General features: G+C 40.8%; 1 protein-coding gene and 1 pseudogene across 2 annotated transcripts in view; one reads left to right on the plus strand and one right to left on the minus strand.

Moving 5' to 3' along the window:
- Positions 1–23,797, minus strand: part of PHF20 (PHD finger protein 20) — a 150,663-nt gene that overhangs the window by 17,027 nt on the left and 109,839 nt on the right. For both annotated transcript variants that reach the window (XM_026009784.2, XM_026009785.2), the window contains exons 10-14: positions 23,059–23,337; positions 12,229–12,327; positions 10,984–11,148; positions 9,628–9,806; positions 2,126–2,225 (exon numbers count right to left, since the gene is read on the minus strand). In XM_026009784.2, the coding sequence (XP_025865569.1) occupies positions 2,126–2,225; positions 9,628–9,806; positions 10,984–11,148; positions 12,229–12,327; positions 23,059–23,337 (822 nt within the window). The remainder of the gene's footprint in view (positions 1–2,125; positions 2,226–9,627; positions 9,807–10,983; positions 11,149–12,228; positions 12,328–23,058; positions 23,338–23,797) is intronic.
- LOC112928203 (U1 small nuclear ribonucleoprotein C-like) lies at positions 20,247–20,738 on the plus strand (annotated as a pseudogene).

A 23,797-nucleotide genomic window follows, 5' to 3' on the forward strand; every position in this document is an offset into this window, starting at 1 on the left:
GGCAGAGACACAGGAGGAAGGAGAAGCAGGCTCCATGCCGGGAGCCTGACATGGGACTCGATCCCGGGACTCCAGGATCGTGCCCTGGGCCAAAGGCAGGTGCTAAACCGCTGAGCCACCCAGGGATCCCCTCTTTAAGTAACCTTTAAAGAATAATCTGGGGGTGCCTGGGTGGCTCAGATGGTTAAGCATCTGTCTTCAGCTCAGATCATGATCTTAAGGTCCTGAGATCAAGGCCTACATGGGGCTCCCTGCTCAGCAGGGAGTCTACTTCTCCTCCCTCTCTCTCACCCCCTGCTTGGGCTCTGTCTGTCTCTCCCTCTCTCTCAAATGAATAAATTTTAAAATCTTAAAAAAAAAAAAAAAAAGAAATCTGTTAGGTCAAAATTCTGGTCTAAGACACTGCAGAGTCAAACATAGACTATAAAATATAAACATAAATGTAAAAGACACAGAGTACTCAATTCAAGGAGGAGTCTATTTACAGCATTGGCAATTAGCGTTGTAAAAGTTCAGCAAGTGCAGAGGAGTTGATGAAGATGGTGTGTAGGGTTTGTAAAAAGGGAAAAGGGAGGGAAGGAGTGAGAGATAGTAAAGTAGGCAAAAGAGATTTTTAAACAGTGCTAAGGAGCCCTAGGGACTATGTGTGGCATTTCAGAGGCAGCTGCTGCATGAGTGGCCTAAGCAACAGGATTTAGAGCAGTACCACCTATTTGCTAAAACTAAAGTCAAAGACCATGGCTCTTGTCTCCTATCTGGCACTAAGTTGCTGACTGATCTTAGCCTCATGTCCCTTCTGGGCGTATACTTGCCCACCTATCAAATGTCAGGCTGAACTAAGTGGTCTCTGAGATCCTGCCCATCAATAATATTCTATGATTCATAAACTAATCTTCTGGCCATATTCTTTCCTTAGATTAAGGGGACAAATGAGAAGATTCCTCTCCATCTGTGGACTAATCTAGCACAAGGAGATACAGTGTCACAACAGAAGTCATCAGGTCCCAAGGGGACACACTTGCTAGAACACAAACTACAGTGACTAGCCCCTCTCTTCACAACCAGCAAAATCAAGATTTGACACCACAAATCAGTTCTAATTCCAATTTGGTTAATGAGAATGGGAAAGTCATTCATGTCCTTGGGCATCAATTTTTTCCTCATAAGCAAAAAAGGGACTAGGAGTCCCTGCCAGGCCCACTTCATAAGACAAAAAGGATCAACAGAAGTAGAGGCACTTAAGCATTGTCTAGCCTTGCCTCACCTGAGATCATGGGACTGGAGCCAAAAGGATAAATCTTACAGGTGGTGAAGGGAAAAGATGTCACCACCCCACTGACAGCAAGACAAGAACCACAGATATATAAGACTTCTGGAAAGGGGAACCCAAAAGCCACAGGCCAGCCATGCAGCTATGGAACAATGAAACTAACTAATCTTGTTACGGAATTAATTAGCTGGTTTGGAGAGCAGTCAAGCCCTATCAACTACCCCTTTCCCCTTCCCCTCAATGGTGTCTCTCCTCCATGTGGCAATGATGCAATGGAAGGCAGGTGCCACCAGAGGGAGCAGAGGCAGGTTCCTAACCCTCCAACAGCCCCAAAAAGCCAGACAGCCCACATCTTCAAGAACCTTCAATAAAAGCAAAAGGTGCTTACTCCAGCAGTACATACTGTAAAACTAGCCCAATACAAAGAAGACTGGCATGGCCCCTAAACACGCAAACCTGTAAAGCATTCCACAGTTTATAGTTTCAGTCATGACATGCAAGATGAAAAAGTTCTAGAGATCTGCTGTATAACATTGTGCTAATAGTTTATAAACAATACTGTACTGTACACTTAAAAATTTTTTAAGAGGGCAGATCATATATTATACAATTTTTACCATAATAAAAAAATAATTCTAGCTCAAGGCTAGGCTTTCCACAAGCTTCACACATGCTCTCTCACTGCAAAGTTCAGGATAGCAGGCTACCAGGTAGGCTAGCAACAGGGGCAAGAAGGAGTCAGTCTAGCCATGTCAGAGAAGTAACTCTCAGACCACAGAGACAGTGAGGCTGCTGGATGGTTGGCTGTGGAAAAGGTTACATATTGTTAAAATCCCTGACTCCAGAAATCTCTACCTGGAGGGTCTTGGCAAACATAACAGGTGTATTTCTCAGGCACATTTTCTTCCAGTAATCCCATGCAGACCCCATGCTGCCAGCACTGGCACTCTTCACACTGTTAGAATTAAAGAAGCAATAAAAATTAAACTCAAGAAGGTATCCTCCATCCAAAAACAACCCCCACTGTGGGGGGAGGGGCAGTGGGAGGGAGAAGGAAAGGGGAGGGAGAATGCTCTCAAATGACCTACTCAGGACCTGAGCTGCAACCCCTCATCTACAACTGTGCCAGCCTCAATGGCACCCACTAGCCACCTGTGGCTCTTTAAATTTAAATTAACTTAAAATTCAACTCCTTAGTCCTATTAGCCACGTCTTAAGTGCTTAAAAGCCACATGAGGCTACTGGCTACTGTACTGGACAGCACAGATGAAGACCATTTAGATCTATAAAACAATGCTAATCTAAGAAAAAGGACTATTTTCACTCCTGTTTCTAGAGGCTTTCACTTTTCTAGTCACTTTATGAGAACAGAGGGAAAAAAATGTTCAAGTCCTTCGAGGAAGACTAACTTGAAAAGACAAAAAACTGAGTCTGAATTCTAGCTCAGATATTCATTAGCTGTGTGACCTTTAACAGGTCACTTCCCCTCCCTGGGTTTCAGTTTTCCCACTTGCAAATGGGGTACTCTTCCTACTGACCGTGGGAACTGTTTGTGAGGAATCATGGGGTTATATAGAAAAACTGCCATCACAGAGCCCAGCACACAGCCTTCATGTATCAGGCACATATTACTACTACAACTGGGCAACCTAATTTACTTTGATACCTCCTGGAAAAAGCATATGCTAACACTTTGAGTTTATTCTCTCTAAATCTTACCAAAGGTCACACAGCTGAAGAGAGGCGACAGTGGATCAGAACACAGGCCTGGCTAGTGGCAAAGCTAGTTCTTTTACTCTGAGGCTCCACTGCCTTAAGTGAGTAAGGGGCTAGAGGGGAAGTGGGGAGAAGGAGAAACAGGAGGGAAAGAGGGAAAGAAAGGAGCAGATAATGAAGGCAGCACTGGGAGTTGTATGAATGGCCTGAGGATAGTAAACTTGACGGGTAAGGAAGGGTCTGGAGGGAAAGGAAAGGAAAAGCAATGCCAAATGAGATACCAGGACACTTCATGCAATCTTAAACCAGGACCCTAAGCCTTTAACTACCTAACCAAACAGAAAGCTCTGCAAGGTGGACAATGTGTATCCTTCCCAGCACAGCCTTGAAGGTAGGCCACCAGCCTGGCCACAGGGACTAAAGTCCAAAGCTCAGATGGTCCTCAGCTATTGGAGTCAGGCCCCAGCATTAAGAGAGCTTTTGTAGGCAGCTGGGAATCTCTTAGGATGCTAAACTGCATCAGAATCAACATAGGCAAAGCTGAAAGTCACACTTCAGCTAAGATCCGATCCAGAGTCTTTAATTTACAGATGAAGAAACTAAGGCTCAGGGGGAAAGTAAAGGGTGCACAATAATAAAGAGTTAGTAGCAAAAAGCAGAATTAAGAATGAAAGTCTGTTTCACTAATGACTTTTGAAATCTCTTGAGAACAGGCATTCACTAAAATTCAAATACAGGGAAGTTGAAAACTTCAAAATAACTTTTTCATATGGGTTTGGCTGAAAAACATTATTTGTTTTTAAAAGCTAAAATTTAGAAATGAACAAGAATAATAGCAGAAAATATAAAATATCCAAGAATAAACCTAAGACTATCTAAGAATAGAATAAGATATCCAAGAATATCTAAGAATAAAACATGCAAGATCTCTGCAAAGAAAATTTTAAAATACTATTTAAAGGACACAAAGACTAGTTGGTAAGGAATATCTTATTCCAGGATAGCAAGAGTCATCATAAGGAAGTCATTCTAGGTAACAGGTAAATTTATAAAAAAAAAAAGGTAGTACCAAATTAATAATAAATAAATAACTGCAGAACTGGATAGAAGCTGATCCTAAAATAAATAGCCAGGAAATTTATAAAAAAAGAACAAAAGGGGTTATAGCCCTATCAGAGGTAAATAAAGATAAAATAATTAAAATAGAATTGTATAAGCAAATATATAGACAGATGGAGCAACAGAAAAGGAGAATCCAAAAAGTGATCCAAATACATATGGAAATAAAATAAACAAAGGCGACATTTCAGTAATGGGGCATGGTGTTGGGACAACTGGGGAGCCATGGCCCTCACACCTTATACCAGGATAAATTCCAGGTGGATCAAGTATTTACATCACTTTAAGAAGACATGAAACTTCAAAAGTACCAGAATCAACCATGGGAAAATTCTGTTACAAATTTTTCTGTAAACTTTTATGAACTTCCAATGAGAAAGCAATTTGTTATTCAAGTTGCAGAAGCCATTAAAGAAAAGTCTGATATAGGGACACCTGGGTGGCTCAGCGGTTGAGTGTCTGCCTTTGGCTCAGGGCATGACCCTAGAGTCCCAAGATCGAGTCCCATATTGAGTCCCATATCAGACTCCTTGCATGGAGCCTGCGTCTCCTGTCTCTGTCTCTCTCTGTCTCTGAGTAAGTAAATAAAATCTTAAAAAAAAGAAAAAAGAAAAAAGAAACGTTTGATAGAGTTGACTCATAAAAACAACTTAAAAATCTGAAAGTCAAAAGACAGATGACAAAGTGGGTACAAGTAGTTAGTTGTAACTATTCTCACAGCCAATACAAAGCAAGATCTACAAAAAGCCTATACAAATGAGTAGGAAAATGACTAACCATCCAACAGAAAAATGGATAAAGGACATGAACAGACAGGTCAAAGGAAAGTATTTAATTCTTAAATAAAAGGATGCATTTTCAAATCAACCACTAAAAGAATAAATTAATGTAGTTACTTGAATTAATATAAATTAATGTGAAATCAATGAAACTAATAATATGCATACAGATTAATATTTCTAGGTTTGGGGATTAGATATAAACATCAAGTAATTCTTTATACATTTATGTACTGCCTGAAATGTTTATAACACTTTTATCCTGAAAGTGTTATTCTCATGAAAAACTATATTTATAGAGCATAATTTTCATTTATATAAACATGTGTATTCCAAAATATTAACGGTGCTTATCCCTGGGTAAAAATATTCTGGGTAACTGTTTCATTCTTTGTGATTTCCTGCATTTTCCAAATGCTACAAATATGAAATTTTAAAAAATTTATTTAAAAATAAATACAGGGATGCGTGGGTGGCTCAGTTAAGCATCTGCCTTCAGCTCAGGTCATGATACCTGGGCCCTGGAATCAAACCCCAAGTAGGGTTTCCTTCTCAGCGGGGCATCTGCTATTCCTTCTCCCTATGTCCTTCCCCTGGCTCATGTGCACTCACGCTCTCTCATAAATATCTTTAAAAAAAATTACAAAATGGCTATACCAATAGGCTATTTACTCACTTATTTTTTATTTTTTTAAAATTTATTCTAGAGAAAGAGCATGCACTAGCATGCCAGCAGGGGAAGGGGCAAAAGGAGAGGGAGAGGGAGAGAATCTCAAGCAGACTTCCTGCTGAGTGCAGAGCCTGATGAGGGCCTCGATTTCAGGACCCTGAGACCATCACCTGAGCTAAAATCAAGAGTCAGACACTCAGGGGACTGAGCTACCCAGGCACTCCTTTTTATCACTTATCAGAAGAGCAAAAATAAAGTTTGATAATACCCTATACTGAAAAACATGCCTGTTTGTTGGTACAGCCTCCAACGAGGATTTATGTAATATTGCTATGACAATACTTGTCATAATATACAAGTCAAGTATAATACTTGTCAAAATTATACATGCACATAACCTGTGGCCCAGGAATTCTACTTCCAAAACTTGGTCCGACAGGTGTACATAAACAAAATTATTCATTACATTACTGTTAAGGTTAGAAACAATCTAAATGTCATCAACATAAATAAATGATGATCCTTCCATTATGCAACAGCCATAAAAAAGAATGAAGAAGCTTTTTTATGTTTCAAAATGGAATAGGCTTCAACTTATATATTTTTAAATGAGAAAAGATACTAAAAATACTACATAAAAAGTAATATTTGTGTTTTTTTTAAAAAGATGGTTGCACAGCAATGTGAATGTACTCACATGAATGCCAATTCACCTAATGCTATATACACTTAAAAATGGTAAATTTTATGTTATCTTTCCACAAAAAAAAAAAAAAAGAAAGAAAGAAAGAAAGATAAAACAGAAGACAACATATTTGTTATTGCTTGCTTAGCCAGAGTGTTTCCAGAATGCTACACAAGAAGCTGATAAAGGCTGTTTCCAAGGAAGGGGAAGTGGGGGTCAAATTTTTCTCTGTATACCTATGTATACCTTTTAGACTTTAAACTATGTGAACGCATTAGCTAGCAACAAACAAATAATATGAATTTTAAAACAAACAAAGCTTTTAAAATGAACTTCTGGTTAAAACTGTTATACAAGGGATGCCTGGGTAGCTCAAAAGTTGAACATGTGCCTTCGGCTCAGTGCATGATCCCGGAGTACCAGGATCAAGTCTCACATCAGGCTCCCTGCTGGGAGCCTGCTACTCCCTCTGCCTATGTCTCTGCCTTGTCTCTGTGTCTCTCATGAATAAATAAATAAAATCTTTAAAAAAAACAAAACAGAACTGCTATACAACTTTTACTAGGTTTTACACCCAATATACATATTTGTTAGTCTAGAGCAAACTACAGCCCAAAGGCTAAATTCAGTTCAAGTCCTATTTTCGTAAGCAAAGTATCATATGAGGACATCCATGTTCATTTATTATGCAATGCCTATGGGTGATTGAGGCAAAGCTGAGTAGCTGCAATAAATAACATATGGCCCTCAAAACCTACAATATTTATCACCTAGCCCTTTTAAGAAAAAGTTTGCCCAAACCTGCCCTAGAGCAATTACAAAATTTAAATATCAAATGGATTTCCTGATGTTCATTTTTATGTAGTTACCCAGATTTTGCAAATATTCATAATTATTAAGTAGGATTTTAACCTCCCAACAATTTAAATTATTAGCACTGGTAAATAAAAATCAAATAATAATTTACTTGAGTATGTTAATACCAATCAGATAATGAAAATGATCAGAGAAAGTTACTCCTTAATGCATGCACCTTCTAGAAAACAAACTCTAAATGTATTCTACGGTGGTACAAATTACCAACGTAAGTAAAAAATTTTATTTAAAAAATAATGACTGAATCTTCCTAGATGATGAATGCATCTAAAACTAGATAATGAATATATTTAGAAAGCTTAAATTAGGGATCCCTGGGTGGCGCAGCGGTTTGGCGCCTGCCTTTGGCCCAGGGCGCGATCCTGGAGACCCGGGATCGAATCCCACATCGGGCTCCCGGTGCATGGAGCCTGCTTCTCCCTCTGCCTATGTCTCTGCCTCTCTCTCTCTCTGTGACTATCATAAATAAATAAAAATTAAAAAAAAAAAAAGAAAAGAAAGCTTAAATTATATATGTTCTAGTTAGCACCCTCCAAATGTATGTCTTTTGATAAAGTTACTGAGTGGAAAAAATACATTGCTCACAATGACAGGGAAAATCAAAACCTGTCCCTCTATACCACAAAGCCAGCTGGACAGCAAGTGGACAGCAGAGAAAAGTCTTCTATGGCAAAACTCGAGGCATTCTGAAGTGAGATCATCATCACCACATACAAGACAGGAAGCCACAAGCATTGATGTGAGGTGAGCTAGGGGAGGCCACGGCCTGGGAAGCTGGAGATGATCCTGACTCTGCCCTACAATAGCTGGTATGGCCTCAACAGCTCCAACTTAAGTTTCTTCATAGAGCACATAATGATAACAAGTTCTACCTCCTTGAACACCCTATCATCTTTGCTACTTACAGAAAAGTCAAAGGAACAAGTACAGTAGATCAGAACTAGGTCTCTTACACTGATTAGCTGGAATAGCCCTGCGAGGAAGGGCTGTCATTACTCACCCACTAAACATTTCTATGGACAAATGAAGACCAAATTAGGCTTCTAAGGCCCAGAATTTATCAAATGTCCAGAGAGAGGATAAAAACTAACCATCTGCAACATCCTTTTAAAAACCAAACTTAAAAAAAAAATTCTACTAAACAATAGTTTCCATGTTGTATAAGAGTTTATAAATTGTAATCTACTGAGCTTCAAGGGTTGTGTAAATGGGTATATTTTAAAAAATAAGATTTTTTAAAAACTAAAACGAAAAATGTACATTTAGATGTGTCCCAAACTTAAAAGTTAAGACAACACAATCCACCAGTACACATAACTCTGTACTACCAGGTTAGCTCAGTATTGTGCTATACTTGGAACAAAGCTTTCCCTCCCATCTCTGATTAAAAGTGATCACACAGCATGCACTTTAGGAAAAAGTCACCCATACAGCCCCATCTCACAAAAAGAGAAAAACTACAGTCACTGAAATGTTTCTTGGCAACTGTCATGCACAACCCTGAATGCATATCAGACTTCATGGGAAAAAGCATGCCATTCACATTTCAAACTCAAAAGTAAAGACGATCTATTTTGAACCTTCAAAACTACTGCTTTTAAACTTGTTATACATTTTGTGGTTCTATGAAAAATTTCATTAGGAAAAGGGTTCTGATGTTGAAAAGGTTTGAAAACCACTGACTTAAGGCTTACTAAAGGTCATAAATAATCAGGTACTATTTGAGACCATTTATGTACTCTGAATTCCCAGAGGTTAGCATGAAGGCTACTGAAAAACAAAGAAACGCCAAAGAATCCTATCCAACATAACCATGACTTACTTGAAAAACTCAGGTTCCCTGGATAGTCCAGGCAGCTGCCAAGACATGCAGGGTATTTATGACAGCCTTTGGAGTCAGCCAGCCAGCAACCACCTCCACCAGAACTGTCATTAAGAGCAAGAGAAGGGCCAGAGGCAAGCAGGTGCAGGCCAGTGATGCTGTCCCCAAGGAGACAGGGAGGCCTACACCACAGGCACATCCCAGAGATGAAGATGACAAGATACAAATGTCAGGAAATTAAAGAACAAGAAACAAACAAGTTATAAAACTGGCCTCCATTTCTTAAGGCCATATAGAAATTTTACATCGGAGAGAATGTAAGGGACCATAAGAAGATTCAACTACTACTCCAGAGATTCAGATCCCTGCTGTTTAACTCCTCACTGTGTGACCACAGGCAAGGCCCTTCCCATTTGTTGGTCCCAGTTGCCCCAAGCAACTGGAGGTGCCTGGAGCAGGAGGTGTTCAGACTCAGTGATGTTTCAAGTCCTCTCTTAGGCTATTCACAGGCTATTTACGCCAGCCTGTGATTCAGTGGAAGCCAAACTAAAGAGTAAATAAAAATGTGCTGCTGATAATACTGTCTATCGGGCCGGGGATTCTAACATGACTCATTCAAACTGCAGTTCCTCAAAATTCCAAGGACCAGTTTGTGTTTTTCTATGCTTGTCTCCTAGAAGCTCTACCTACCTGAATCATGAAGTCATTTTCCTCCTGAACCTCACAGATGCAGCGGACCACTTCAAAATCATAGCGGTCATCCCCATCGAGTTCCTCGTCTGGGTTGGTGGTCACATCAACATCTTGACTATACTCTTCGTCGCTCCAAAGAAAGCTCTCAGAAGAAGACTCACTCAGATTATCCTCCTCTGAGAAGAAAGGAAAAACAACAATCACAATTTTAAAGTATAGTTACAAAATTCTCAAAAACCTAGAATGTTAAGAGTGGAAGTGACCTTCTAGCCTCACTCCTCTATGACTTTCACAGAGCTGGGAAACAGGACCTCCAATCTGTTCCTTGGGCCTGTCATCTAGCAATAACCCAAATGATATATGCTGCCTAGTGATGAACTGAACTCGATTTCCTCATTTTACTGAGAGTGAGGCCCACAGTAAATGGCAACTCAAGGTCACAGAGCTCATTGACAGAGAAGCTGCAACTTCTCATGGACTACAGAGATCATCATCCTAATGACTTAAACATGTTCCTCAACCTCATCTCTTCCAGCCAGAATGGCTTACTGTCAAGTCTACATCCAGAGCTACCTTTAAAACTCTGTAGACAATGGGAAATGAAGAAGGGGCAGATTCCAGGGATAATCAGAACCAGAATCACTAGATCTCGGTGCCTGATTAGTTATAATGACAGCTAACTTTTACTGATCACTTATTTTGTACCAGACACTGTTCTAAGTACTTTCCATATATTATATTAACTCATAAACTCACACTCTCTAAATTGCTAGAGAAGATGATTCAAGGTTGACTCAAGATCCCCCCAAGCAACCAGGTTAGATATAGAGTCCATCAAGAAGAAATGCAGGAATGAAAGGGGCAGGTGTGAAAGAGAATGGGGTATGATGGATTTGGTTATAGACATACTGGCTGGAGGTAAGAGACCAACTAAACCAAAGTTGGATAAATAAAAATTTTTAAAAAATTAAAAAAAGGGATCCCTGGGTGGCGCAGCAGTTTGGCGCCTGCCTTTGGCCCAGGGCGCGATCCTGGAGACCCGGGATCGAATCCCACATCGGGCTCCCGGTGCATGGAGCCTGCTTCTCCCTCTGCCTGTGTCTCTGCCTCTCTCTCTCTCTATCATAAATAAATAAAAATTAAAAAAAAAAAAAAAAAGACCAAAGTTGGAGAGAAGGGAAGTTCAGAAAAGGCACACCTAATAGCCTTTGCTTTAGTTGATGTACTTCTTTATTTTGAAAACAGACTGTACTTGCAGAGGGCCTGGGGAGTAAGTTACAGTATCAACATAATCCAGCCTTCTCTAAGTACAGTGCTATTACAAATGATCAAGTCAGCAGACAGCCTCCTTACCAGATACTTTCACTTTCCCTTTATGGTTTCCAGATTCTGAGCCATGGAGCTGTGGGCTCATATGGACCCCAGACTTATGTGAGGACCCACACCTGTTGACAGCAAATGCCTTGGGTGGAGAAGGTTCCTGGGAGGTATCACTGACCTCCTCACTGCAAGGGCATTCTGGAAGACAGGATCAAGAGGAATTAGCACCCCCACATATTATCAGGGCATTCCAGAATCAATCCTATCCAACCAACAGCTTCACTGTTCAAATAATTCCAAGACAAAGAGGCAATTAAGCTATAAAGGGACAGATTTAGGGATTAATACTTCCAGCAACCCCCAAGAGCCTCAAAATCAAAAGCTTCCTCCTCACCATCACCCTTCTCCTCTTTTTTCTGATAAGACTGTTTTTCTAAGCCAGAAGATACATTAAGAATAAACATGGCATCCCTTTGGCTCCCAAAGTTAGAACACTGATTTTCTTAACCAACATCTTGTAGGAGCTAGACACACACTTTATACGAAGTGAATCCTTTATTGAAAGGGTCCAGAGATATGTTTTTAAGAGTTGTGTGTAGGGGTCCAGGGAGGTTCAGCCAGTTTAGCATCTGCCTTCAGCTCAGGTTGGGATTTCAGGATCATGAGATCGAGCCCCACTTTGGGCTCTGTGCTCAGCACAGAGTCTGCTTAAGAATCTCTCTCCTTCTCACTCTGCCTCTGCCCCTCAACCTCAGCTCTATTCTCATAAATAAATAAATAAATAAATAAACAAACGAACAAACAAACCTTAAAAAAAAAAGAACAAGAGTTGTGTGTACAAGGGGCGCTTGGCTGGCTCACCTTGTACAGCATGCAACTCTTGTGAGTTATGGCCCCACGTTGTGTGTGTGTGTAGAAATTACTTAAAAATAAAGTCTTAAAAAAAAAAAAAGAAAGAATTGTGTGTGCAAACAAATACAGTCATTCATCTATATATCTTCTACTATAATGCTTTCACACGCACTACCCTATGACAGGTCACACTGGCCAGTGCAGCAAGAAAGAAGGCCTTCCTAAATGTCAATATGGCCTTGTAACACCTGGGATGAATAGATTCCTCCCCTACCAAGGGGAGGCTGAGCCCACAAACTCCTGTAAAGGCCTTCTGGACCCTCTTCTCCTCCATGCAAGCTCAGAGACCAGGACTGGGGACAAAGTAATCCCTCCACACCCATGGTAAGAAACCCAAGTGAAACACCCCAGAGGATAAAAAATTACCAGGTTTGGTTTTCTTTTTCTTTTTCTTTTTTTTCTTTGGCTTCACTCTCACAAATTCTTTGAATTTCTTCTCTTTATTCTTTTCCTTATCTTTTGCAGCTGGAATTAAAAATAAGTGTAAGTCTTGGCTTTCTAACATTTTGTTTTCAACACTAAGATGTTTATTCTCAAGTAAGTATGTCCAATGTGAAGAACTAAAATAGGCAACAGAGATGCCTGGGTGGCTCAGTGGTTGAGTGCCTGCCTTTGGCCCAGGGCGTGATCCTGGAGTCCCAGGATCGAGTTCTGCATCGGGCTCACTGCATGGAGCCTGCTTCTCTCTCTGCCTATATGTCTCTGCCTCTCTCTCTCTGTGTCTCTCATGAATAAATAAATAAAATCCTTTTTAAAAAATTTTAAAAAAATAATGAAAAATAAAATGGGCAACAGAACAGAGTTCTAGATCTGGTTCTGCCTAGGAGGTTATTTTCTATCTCTCTCAAGGCTCTGGAACCACCTTCTCCATCATCTAGCCTTCAGATCAATGGTGAGCAAACTCTGGCCCACCACCTGTTATTTTAAGTTTTATTAAAATACAGTAGGCGGGATCCCTGGGTGGCGCAGCGGTTTGGCGCTTGTCTTTGGCCCAGGGCGCGATCCTGGAGACCCGGGATCGAATCCCACATCAGGCTCCCGGTGCATGGAGCCTGCTTCTCCCTCTGCCTATGTCTCTGCCTCTCTCTCTCTCTCTCTCTGTGACTATCATAAATAAATAAAAATTTAAAAAAAATTTTTTTTTAAATACAGTAGGCTTATTCATTACATATTGATGATGTGGCTGCTTTCATGCTTTAACAGCAGAGTTGAGGAGTGAAGATGAAGACCTTATGGCCCTCAAAGCTGAAAATATTTGTCTGGCCCTTTACAGGTTGAGTTTGCCAACCCTACATAGCCCATGACTCCTCACTGGCTATATATTACAATCACTGGGTGAGATTTTTAAAAAGTGAATGCCCAGGTCCCACCCACAGAGATGCTGATTTACATGGCTTAAGGTGTGACCTGTATGTCAAACATTTTGTTTCTTTTTTTTATAATTGAGGTACAATTCACATAATGTAAAATTACTCATTTAAAAATGACAGTTGACACCTTCGAAATACCACAACTTCCTTATCTGCTACTCTTCATAGCAAACTCAAGTCCATCAACACTCCCTATCCAAACTTCTCACTTCATAGTTTTTCCTAATTCTATTCTAAAAAGTTTCTCACCTATCACTCTGAGACTATTATCAGTTTTCAAAGTTAACAATAGCTCTACCATTGCAAAAATCCAGTTGTTTTGCTTATAATATGTCCATAGCATTTCAAGTAATTGATCATACCTTACTCTGTGTAAAGAAGTGTTTAAGCACACATATCCTAGGACTTAACCATTCTACTCCTAGATATTTACTTAGGAGAAGAGATACTGTGTCTACACAAAGACGTGTACATGAATGCCCACTTAAGCTGTAGTTGGATCACACAAAGGAAAAACTGCCCAAATGTAAATCATTTGTGGTGTGTTCACACAAAGGAATATTTTTCAGCAATAAAAGCATGAATTATTAATATGTGCAGTAAAGTAAGTGAATCTCAAGGTAAGTATGTTAAGTGAAAGGAGCCAGATAAAATCCATGATCCCATTTGTATAAAATCCTAGAAATGAAAAGTAATCTATAAAAACAGAAGGCAGAGTAGTGGCTTCTTGATGAAAGGAAGGGATGGGTGGAAAGGAGGAATTAAAAAGGGACATGGGGTGGGGGTGTGCCTGGGTGGCTCAGATCATGATCCTCGGGTCCTGGGACAGAACCCTGTGTCAGGCTCCCTGCTCAGTAGGGAGTCTGCTTCTCCCTTTCACTCTGCCCCTGAGTGTCTCTCTCTCTCTCTCTCTCTCTCTCTCTCTCTCGTATGTGCACATGCATGCTCTCTAATAAATTTAAAAAAAAAATCTTAAAAAAAGTTTTTTTAAATAGAAAAAAGGGGGCATGGGGAAAATCTGGAAGGCAATTAGATGTATTTACTATCTTGACTATGTTGCTCTTCAAATTATACAATTTAAATATGGGCAGTTCATTGCACAATTAAGCTTTGATAAGCTGTGGAAAAAAAAACAAAAACAAAAACAGTGATATGTAGTACATTCACAATGTTGTGCAATCAGCTCTTCCTAGCTCTAAAACATTCCCATCACTCCTAAGGAAAATTCTTTACCACTAAGCAGTTTCTCCCCAGCTCCTCAACCCCTAGCAGACCACCAATCCACACGTGTGGGTACAGATTTATCTATTCTGGACATTTCATATAAATGCAATCACATAACACGTGACCTTCTGTGTCTGGCTTCACTCTTCAAGTGATTCTGATATGGAATCAAGATGATCACAAAGCAATTATGGGGTAAGGTAAACAATCAGATTCAACTGATTTTAACTAAGTCAATACAAATAGGATTTCCTGTTACTTGTAACTAAAAGTATCCCAAGTCTTGCAGATGGTCCGAAATGTGGTCCGTCACCTTAAACTTTAAAGATTCCCCTCCTGAGGCTTTAATTAGAGGAGTAAACAATGAGGATAAAAAGAAGAGCTATTCTAGAAAGTTGTTCTATCGAGGCCTATGTACTCTGAACACAGAGGGAAGAGAGAAAGTCTTCAGAGGCTCACCCTGGCTATCGGCTGAAAACTGTGAAGTCACACGTGGCCTGAGGAGGCAGAACTAACAAGAAGAACTGTCCATCATTGACAAGCTAAAGTAGGTGATGCCCTGAGGTACAGAAGCAGACAAGGTGACAATAGGCAGAACTCGTACACAAGAAATCTCCTGCAGGGACGCACTCCTACTCCCCACTCCAGGACCCAGGGGCAGGGCATCCTTCCCTGCAATCCTACAAGACCACACACAGCCTAGAGTGAGGGTATAGCCTCTGCCGTTAGATTCAAATCGTGGCTTTACCACCTGCTAGATGCACAGATATTGGTTCAAGCTAATCCATCTCATTTGCATTTCAGTTTCTAATTTATCAACTGGGCACAACTGTACCCACCTCACAGGGTCTGTTTTGAGAATTATTATTTTTAAAAATTTATTTATTTATTCACGAGAGATACAGAGAGGGGCAGAGACGTGGACAGAGGGAGAAGCAGACTCTTCGCAGGAGCCTGATGTGGGATTCGATCTTGGATCCTGGGATCACGACCTGAGCCAAAGGCAGACACTCAACCACTGAGCCATCCAAGTGTCCCTGTTTTGAGAATTAAATAAGACAGTACTAGTAAAGAGGCTGGAACAGTGCCTAGCACATGGTGAGTTCTCAAATGTTAGCTGTTGCTATCTTGTTTGTGATACTGTCTCCCAGGAAGATGATGCTCATCTGCTGTCAGCTCTCTACTTGGACAGCTTGACCAATTGTCCCGCGAGCCACACAATATGAGCCTGACTACAGGGCTTCTTCCAAATTGCCCAAGCTTGGCTGCACAAAGAGCAATTTCCTGCCAAAACTCTGGATCAGAGACTAACTTGACACCTGAGGCAGGTGAGGCTTTTCTAGGATGGCCACTTGTCATCTTCTCAGCCTATAGGTGCCCATTAGAAGTACTAGAGCCCTTCTTCCTCCCTCTGTACAGCCTGCTCCCTATTTCTCCACCAGACTATCACCAGCTTATGAGAGCAGGACATTTAGCTCCTCCTTCCAGGAGGAAAAGGCACAGAGTAACATCACCATTATCTATGCAGAAACTGCTATACACCACAGAGCACAGCCACGTATGTGGCTGAGACAAGCAGGCCTGAACATGTTCTGACCTGTATGAAAGGACAGCAAGCAGCTCAAGGGCAGAGTGAAGTGGGCATGCTCTTGGAGGGATTTTCTCACTGTGTATCACAGGAGGTGGTACTTGTGGCTTCACACTACCATTTCATCACGCCTACCTTCCCAGTCTCATTTCCCAGCAGTCCTGCTGCCCCCACCATGGATCCCACCCAAACACTAGCCCCACAGGGCCCTCCAACAAATCCTTCTCTCAAACCCTACATTTTTTCTGCCTTAGCTCACATGGCAGAGACTTCTATGTATCCTCCAATACTCATTTCTCCACTTCTTTCATAAGAAAAGAGTATGTCTTCCAGCTTCTCCTGAGCAAGGTGGGGCCAGAGACAGATGTTCTGGCCTATGGGCTAAAAACAGAAGTGATGTGTGTCACTTCTGGGTTGTACCCTTAAAAGAAAAGAGATATGCCCTACTCTTCCCTTCCCAGAAGCTAAAAGACAGGCAAGGTGGTAAGCAATTCTGGACCACCCAGAGAAAAGCAACACCTAAGAATAATGCAATGCTGAGCTGGCCTTGGACAACTTCAGAGATCTACAACAGAATCACCATGCGGAGTTTGTGATTTGACCTGAGAGGGGGATAAACCTCTTCCTCGTTCAAGCAGGCCACTTTGGTTCTCACTTTTAGGCACCATAATCTGTTAAGTTCATATTTGCTCTCTTTCCTTTAAGGGGAGAGAGAGCACATTCCTGTAAGAAAGCCAGTTTATTGCCACAAGGCATAGATGGTAACAAAGAATGATTGGGCCCACTCTAGTGCCCTAAAACTCATTTGGGCCTAAAGCTGAGGGTTACGCAGAGCAAGAATATGAACCAAGTGGATGTGACAATAGGTAATAAGCACAGGTGAGGTTTCCTCTGATTCTAGAATATTCTTTCTGGGACAAACCACTACTCGGGACTGAACTCACCTATGCAGAAACAAATCCAAATGCCAAGGAAGCCTGAACTTGCCACTGGAAGATAATTTATTAAACGGATTCTGGTATTCTGAGAAACCTCATTTGGAAAAGCAAATCTAAACTGACTTTCCAAATTCATTTATGTGACAAAAGGCTTGGCTGAGGAAGGGGGAAATATCTAAAGGCCAGAGTCAGAAGGGCACCTTAGGGATGGATAAACGATCATAGCCACTTACTCTCTTTGATGCCTCTGAACCTCCACTCTGCTGGGTCCCAACATGGCTATGACTTTCCTATTTTCTGGCCTTGGTTCAACTCCTTTACCCTTACATTTTAAGGCTTAACTCAAATGCCACCTATCCTCTCAACATCCCCAGCCCCTGCTCTACAGGCAAAATCTGAATCTTTTATCCACAGCCCTTTATATGTTCCTAATGTAGAACTTAGCCCTTTTTACTGTATCTGATTATGGGCTTTTTCTCCTCAAATGAAAGGATCTTGCCTCATTCATACCTGATCCTACATTATCACTTTAAAAATAAGGAAATCAGATCCATGAAGAGCACAGATCACAAGTGAACAGCAGTAGGACTGCTATTAAGATTCAGTCTGTGGACTCTCAGACCAGAACTGCTTCTCTTGCTCAGCAGGGAAATTGAAAGAATAAAAAAATAATCTCTGCAGAACATTTTCCGGTCCTCATGGAACAGAAGCACCAGGAATCTCCATCTAAGAACTCCATTAGATCTCAAGGTCCCATATGCTATAATCAGAGCACTCAGTATAAAGGGAGTACTATTTTACATTAATTATCCCTAAGCACCGCAAGTCCTATAATAGTCTGTTTTACACTTAAGCATAATGTCAAGTTCACAATGTCTGTGAACGAGAACACAGTCTGCCTGGAGTCAGTCTAACATCTCCCCATCTGAACCCACTCCCCATCTGAAATTTCAACCCGAAGGATAAAGGCTTTCTTAGAAATCTGAGCAAAACCTAGATATGTTGAGAACAGGTAAGCTATTAAGCTGGTTTTCTTTCAAATCTTGAGAAATTTAGTTATCAGATTAGTCAAGTATTCAGCAAAACCATGAGGAAACAGAGGGAAGCTTTGACAGAAGGAAGTGAGAGGAGATGCCTAGAACAGGGAGAGCTCTCTGGAGGCTTGGGGTCTGTGGAATCTTCTAAATACCCTGCTGTGTTTGCTCTCATTGACAGCATCATGATGAAGGCTGACCGTATCTATTGACCCCAGCTCGGTGATGACGATGAGGATTGAGGCTCCTGCTGGTTAGCAGCACAGGCAGGACTAGTAGCCAGGGTTATCATTTCCCACCTAGAACACAGCAAGGTAAATGGTCTGGTTTCCTTTCGCCTGGTAACAACTGCTGGCCATCTCTGCACAGGAGAGTTGTGAAATCATCCATGAAATCTGTGTCCATTTGACACAAGGACAGGGGTGTGTTCCTTCCTGACTACACAAAACTACTCTCCATTTAAGAGCATATAGGAAAGGGATGACCAGGTTATACCCCAGACGTGGCCTATGAGTGCCTCCAAATGAATCAGTTTTACAGAGGGCCAGCAGGAAGTAACAAGTTAAAGAACAGGAATTTAAAAACTCCTTTTGTTCACCCTAAAACATCTTGTACTGTCCACCCAGGTGAGTATACCCACAGCAGGTCTTATTATTAAAAAGGAAACCGACAGGGCAGCCCCGGTGGCGCAGTGGTTTAGCGTTGCGTTATGGGGTGTGATCCTGGAGACCCGGGATCAAGTCCCCCATCGGGCTCCCTGCATGGAGCCTGCTTCTCCCTCTGCCTGTGTCTCTGCCTCTCTCTCTCTCTGTGTGTCTCTCATGAATAAATAAATAAAATCTTTTTAAAAAAAAAAGAAAAAAGGAAACCGACAGGCAAAAAATTCCCCAGTTCACCCAAGAGACTTCCAAATCACAGTGAAAGGGATCCCTCTGCATTAAGAGAGAGAATAAAATCTCAGGTATATATGTTGGTATGAGACCCAAGGGGCAGTACACAAAAGTAGAAAATCAATCATTCAGGTTCTTAATTATGCCGAATGACAACAACCTGTCTATTGATTTTATAGCTCATTAGTAGTTGGCTTAGAACTCAGATCTCTGACTGCCTTAGTTAAATGACTTCACGGAGACAAAGAGCTATTATTTATTAAGAGTTACTATAAGCCAGATATTGTGCTAAGCATTTTACATTACATTGCATTTAATGTAACAAAGCTCTGAGGTAGGTAGTACTATTATCTCCATTTCACAGAGGGGAAAATTGAAGTTCAGCAAGTTCTTTGCCCAAAGTCACATAGCAAACAAGAGGTAAAAGCAGGATTCAAATTCAGGTGGGTTGACTCTGAGCCTGCACATATTACTAACACAAATCAAAACTCAGACATAGTTAATCAGGAATCCCTATACCAGACAAGCAACCTGCATACCGCCAGACACCCACCCTGTACTCAGACCCATTGTACTGGGTAAGGTCCCTCCTCAGGCAATTACCATGATCAGGGTCAGGTAGAATCATGCCCCAGCACAGAGGGCACATATCATGGTGGTCAAGCAAGCATAACTTTTCCTCAGGCCCCTTATGGCTTACTGTTAAGCTTAGCCTTTGGAATAACCTGGTTCTAGCGACTCTGTCATCTGGGATAGACTCCACCCACTTCTAGAAGGTCCCTAGTCCTATCTGCTGAGATGTTACTCCAACACTATATCCAATGCCTACTATTTTTACTGGATCCTGACAACCCAATATGGTCTCCACTTACAGGATTCTAATCTAATTAATTCTGATTCTAATCTAAAAAATACAAAACATGTTTTTCTCAATAAGAAAAACAAGGAGATAACCATTTCAAATTCATAAGATTGGGGAAATTTATATCAGATAACACCAAAAGTAGGTGAGGATGTAGAGAAATCATAGAGCTAGCAGGAGTATAAATTAGAACCCCCATTCCAAATGGATTCTGGTACATTAACTAAAACCCTTCCATTTGGCATCCATTTAGCAACTCCTCTTTTAAAATGCTATAAAGAATAGTTCATTCACAGCGACTATGTCCAAAGGCAATCCCTGAAGCATCATCTAGAACAGTAAAGAGTCGGAAACCTCAATGATCCTGGGTAAGAAAGGTTTAAAGAAACTAAAGTATATTTAACAATTGTTTAATATTAGTTACGTCTATCATTTCCAGGCGGCACAGGATGGAGTGGCCAACGGCCTGCAGAGCAACATGCCTAAGTTTTATTGTGACTACTGTGACACATAACTCACCCATGACTCTCCATCTGTGAGAAAGACACACTGCAGTGACAGCAAACACAAAGAGACTACTATCAGAAATGGATGGAAGAGCAGGCTCAGAGCCTGATCGACAAAACAACCACTGCATTTCAACAAGGAAAGATACCTCCTACTCTATTCTCTGCTCCTCCTCCTGCAGGGACAATGATCCCACCTCCCCCCAGTCTCCCAGGTCCTCCTTGTCCTGTTATGATGCCAGGCCCCCATATGGGGGGCCCTCCCATGATGCCAATGATGGGCCCTCCTCCTCCTGGGATGATGTCAGTGGGACCTGCTCCTGGAATGAGGCCACCTATGGGAGGCCACATGCCAATGATGCCTGGGCCCCCAATGATGAGACCTCCTGCCCGTCCCATGATGGTGCCCACTCAGCCAGGAATGACTCGACTAGACAGATAAGGAGAGATAGGAACCTCTTTATATTCATTTTATATTACTTGTTCTACTTCACCAGGAGATCATGGTGCTGTGACTCTGGGTGTTTTCTAACATCATGACAAGGAAGACTTGCTTCCCTTTCCTATGAAAGAGAGAATAGTTTTTGCAGGGGGGTAGTGGGACCAAAAAAAAAAAAAAAAAAGGCAATTTTTATTTGTATTGTAAAATGTGAAAATAAAATTGTCAGCTGTTTAGTTAAAAAAAAAAAAATTAGTTACATCTCCAAGGGGCGATGGGCGTGCCTAAGAAAACACAATGCAATCCTACACACCAGCCAAAGAATCAATGAGATCTGCCAAAAGGTTTCAATCTGGATGAAGCTTGAACATAATGCTGAACACAAAAGCAGCAAGTTCCAAAAGAGTATCAGGATGTATTATTTATGCATATTTTAAAGCATAAAAACCATTATTATCAATATAAATGCTAAAAAACATGATATTTAGGAAAGTATAAAAGGAAAAAAATAAAATGCAATTTAGAGAGTTTCTACTTCATCCTAACTTTTTGTTTCCCTTAAAAAAAATCCAGGGCAGCTGGATGTCAGTGGTTGAGCATTTGCCTTTGGCTCAGGCCGTGATCCCAGGATCTTGGGATTCAGTCTCACATCAGGCTCCCTGCAGAGAGCCTATTTCTCCCTCTGCCTATGTCTCTGCCTCTATCTGTGTGTCCCTCACGAATAAATAAATAAAATCTTTAAAAAATAAAAAATAAATTTAAAAAAAATCTGAAGGAAATGCAGAAAAAAGTTGGTCAGGGGATTGGATACATACATGTTTGCTATAAAATCCTGTGTACTTTTCTGTATGTTTCAAATATTCTAGAATCTTAAAAACAAAATACTAAAAAAATCACTGAAATATCTTTACTTATCAGGTTCATAATAATTTAAAATTTGATATTATGAATAAATGTAAAAAACTGATACATATAACTGGCAGGAGATTACAAACCAGGACTAGTTTTTCAAAAGGTGATTTGGGAAAAAAAAAAAAAAAAGAAAGAAAGAAAGGAAAAAAAAGGTGATTTGGCATCATTTATCAGAAGTTTATTTATTTTTTATTTTTTTTAAGATTTTATTTATTCATTCATGAGAGACACAGAGAGAGAGAGAGAGAGAGAGAGAGAGAGCCAGAGATACAGGCAGAGGGAGAAGCAGGCTCCATGCAGGGAGCCTGATGTGGGACTCGATCCCTGGACTCCAGGATCACGCCCTGGGCTGAAAGCAGGTACTAAGCCACTAAGCCACCCAGGGATTCCTATCAGAAGTTTAAATGTGGGGGCAGCCCAGGTGGCTCAGGGGTTTAGCGCCACCTTCAGCGCAGGGCGTGATCCTGGAGACCCGGAATCAAGTCCCACGTCAGGCTCCCTGCATGGAGCCTGCTTCTCCCTCTGCCTGTGTCTCTGCCTCTCTCTGTGTGTCTCTCATGAATAAATAAATAAAATATTTTTTAAAAAAATTTTTTAAATAAAAAATAAAATAAATACCTATGTATTTTAATGGAGAAGCTATAAACCGAAAATATATAATGAGGTTAGAATTTCAGGTAAAAAGAAACTGAAGAGCTTGTGGAATTTACTGAAAACTCATTAAAAAGGCCTCTTCGGGTGCCTGACTGGCTTAGTCAATAGACCATGCAACTCCTGATTTGGGGTCATGAGTTGGAGCCTCACATTAGGCACAGAGATTACTTTAAAAAAAAAAAAAACAAATCTCCAAAAGAGTTCTTTGTAATAACACATAAACATGAGATTTTTGTGGTAACCCTTACTACCATCCTTGTTTCTATGCAAAATAAACAGTGCTGTTAGAACCTATCTTCAGTTGCAATTAAGAGGAAATTGAACTTAAATTTGGAAACAGCAAGAGAATCCCACACAAGTGTTAGTTCTTTTGTTTTTTTTTGCCCTGCTAAGCAGGTATGGAGTAGATTTGGGGGACAGGATGACTGCACCCACGCTGTTCTGAGCTCAAGTTCACTGCTGGCTTCTGAATGAGCTTCCTTTCCTTGACTGTCCCCATTTATACTAGGATGACAAGGCCTTCAAAAGCTAAGTGACTTCACAAAATAACTTGAGCAGCAGGAGGTTGAGATAAGAATAACAGATAAGTATTTCTATTTCCTTTAGGAGGGCCACAGCCCCATGATGCAACTCCTAAGGATCACTTGTGATTTTCAGTCTTTGAGATTCAATTAGACCAGACCAACCTAATGCTGAGTTTGTGAGAGAAATGCAAGCAATGTGACCTGAGCAACAGAGTTCAATATAATATAGATACAACACAGAACCAAAATACTTACTTGGAGAACTGGCAGAGACCCGCTTCCTGGTCAAGCTCTCCTGGTTGGCCTTGTCTGAAGCTGAAGAGCCTCTCGTTTGGACATGCTTCTTTCCTGGACTCTCCTCTGGCTCTGGTGACTTCTCCATCCCGTGGAAATACTTCATGTGATAGTGCAACAGTTTGGCCTTGCGGAAAAATTTTAAACAATCCACAACCTTGCACCTGAACTTGTGATCTAGGTCAACAACTGGTGCTTTACATGTCACAAAATCATCTGTTTTCTTAAAAGTATTTGTTACTGAAAAACAAAACAGAAACAAAAACAAAAATCCCTTGTGTTTATCCTAGTTATTATAACATATGCATTAACACATGGCAATAGAAAGTGAAAGAGCAAAATGCATATGTAGCTGGAGACATCAGACAGACATCCATTACCTCCCCAGATTACTATTTGGAGAGAATGGTAAATAATACAGACTCAACCATGATTAATCTTCTGACAGAATAGATCAACATGTTTTTTCTTTGTTAAGCAGCCATACAAGTTCCCAAGGTTATAGACTGTAGGGAAAGAGTAGGGGAATATCCTTAAAAACAAACCAAAAATCAGGGACCCAACCCAGCACTTATAACTCATGAGTCGGATCAAATTCAAACTTACTACCATCCTGATACTTGTGAGTGTGGACAGAATTAGGGAATATTCTGGTGGGAATCTCTTTATGAGGGATCACACAATGGTTTTTGCACAGAAA

This window comes from Vulpes vulpes, chromosome 14, assembly GCF_048418805.1.
Source record: "Vulpes vulpes isolate BD-2025 chromosome 14, VulVul3, whole genome shotgun sequence".
Taxonomy (NCBI): Eukaryota; Metazoa; Chordata; class Mammalia; order Carnivora; family Canidae; genus Vulpes; species Vulpes vulpes.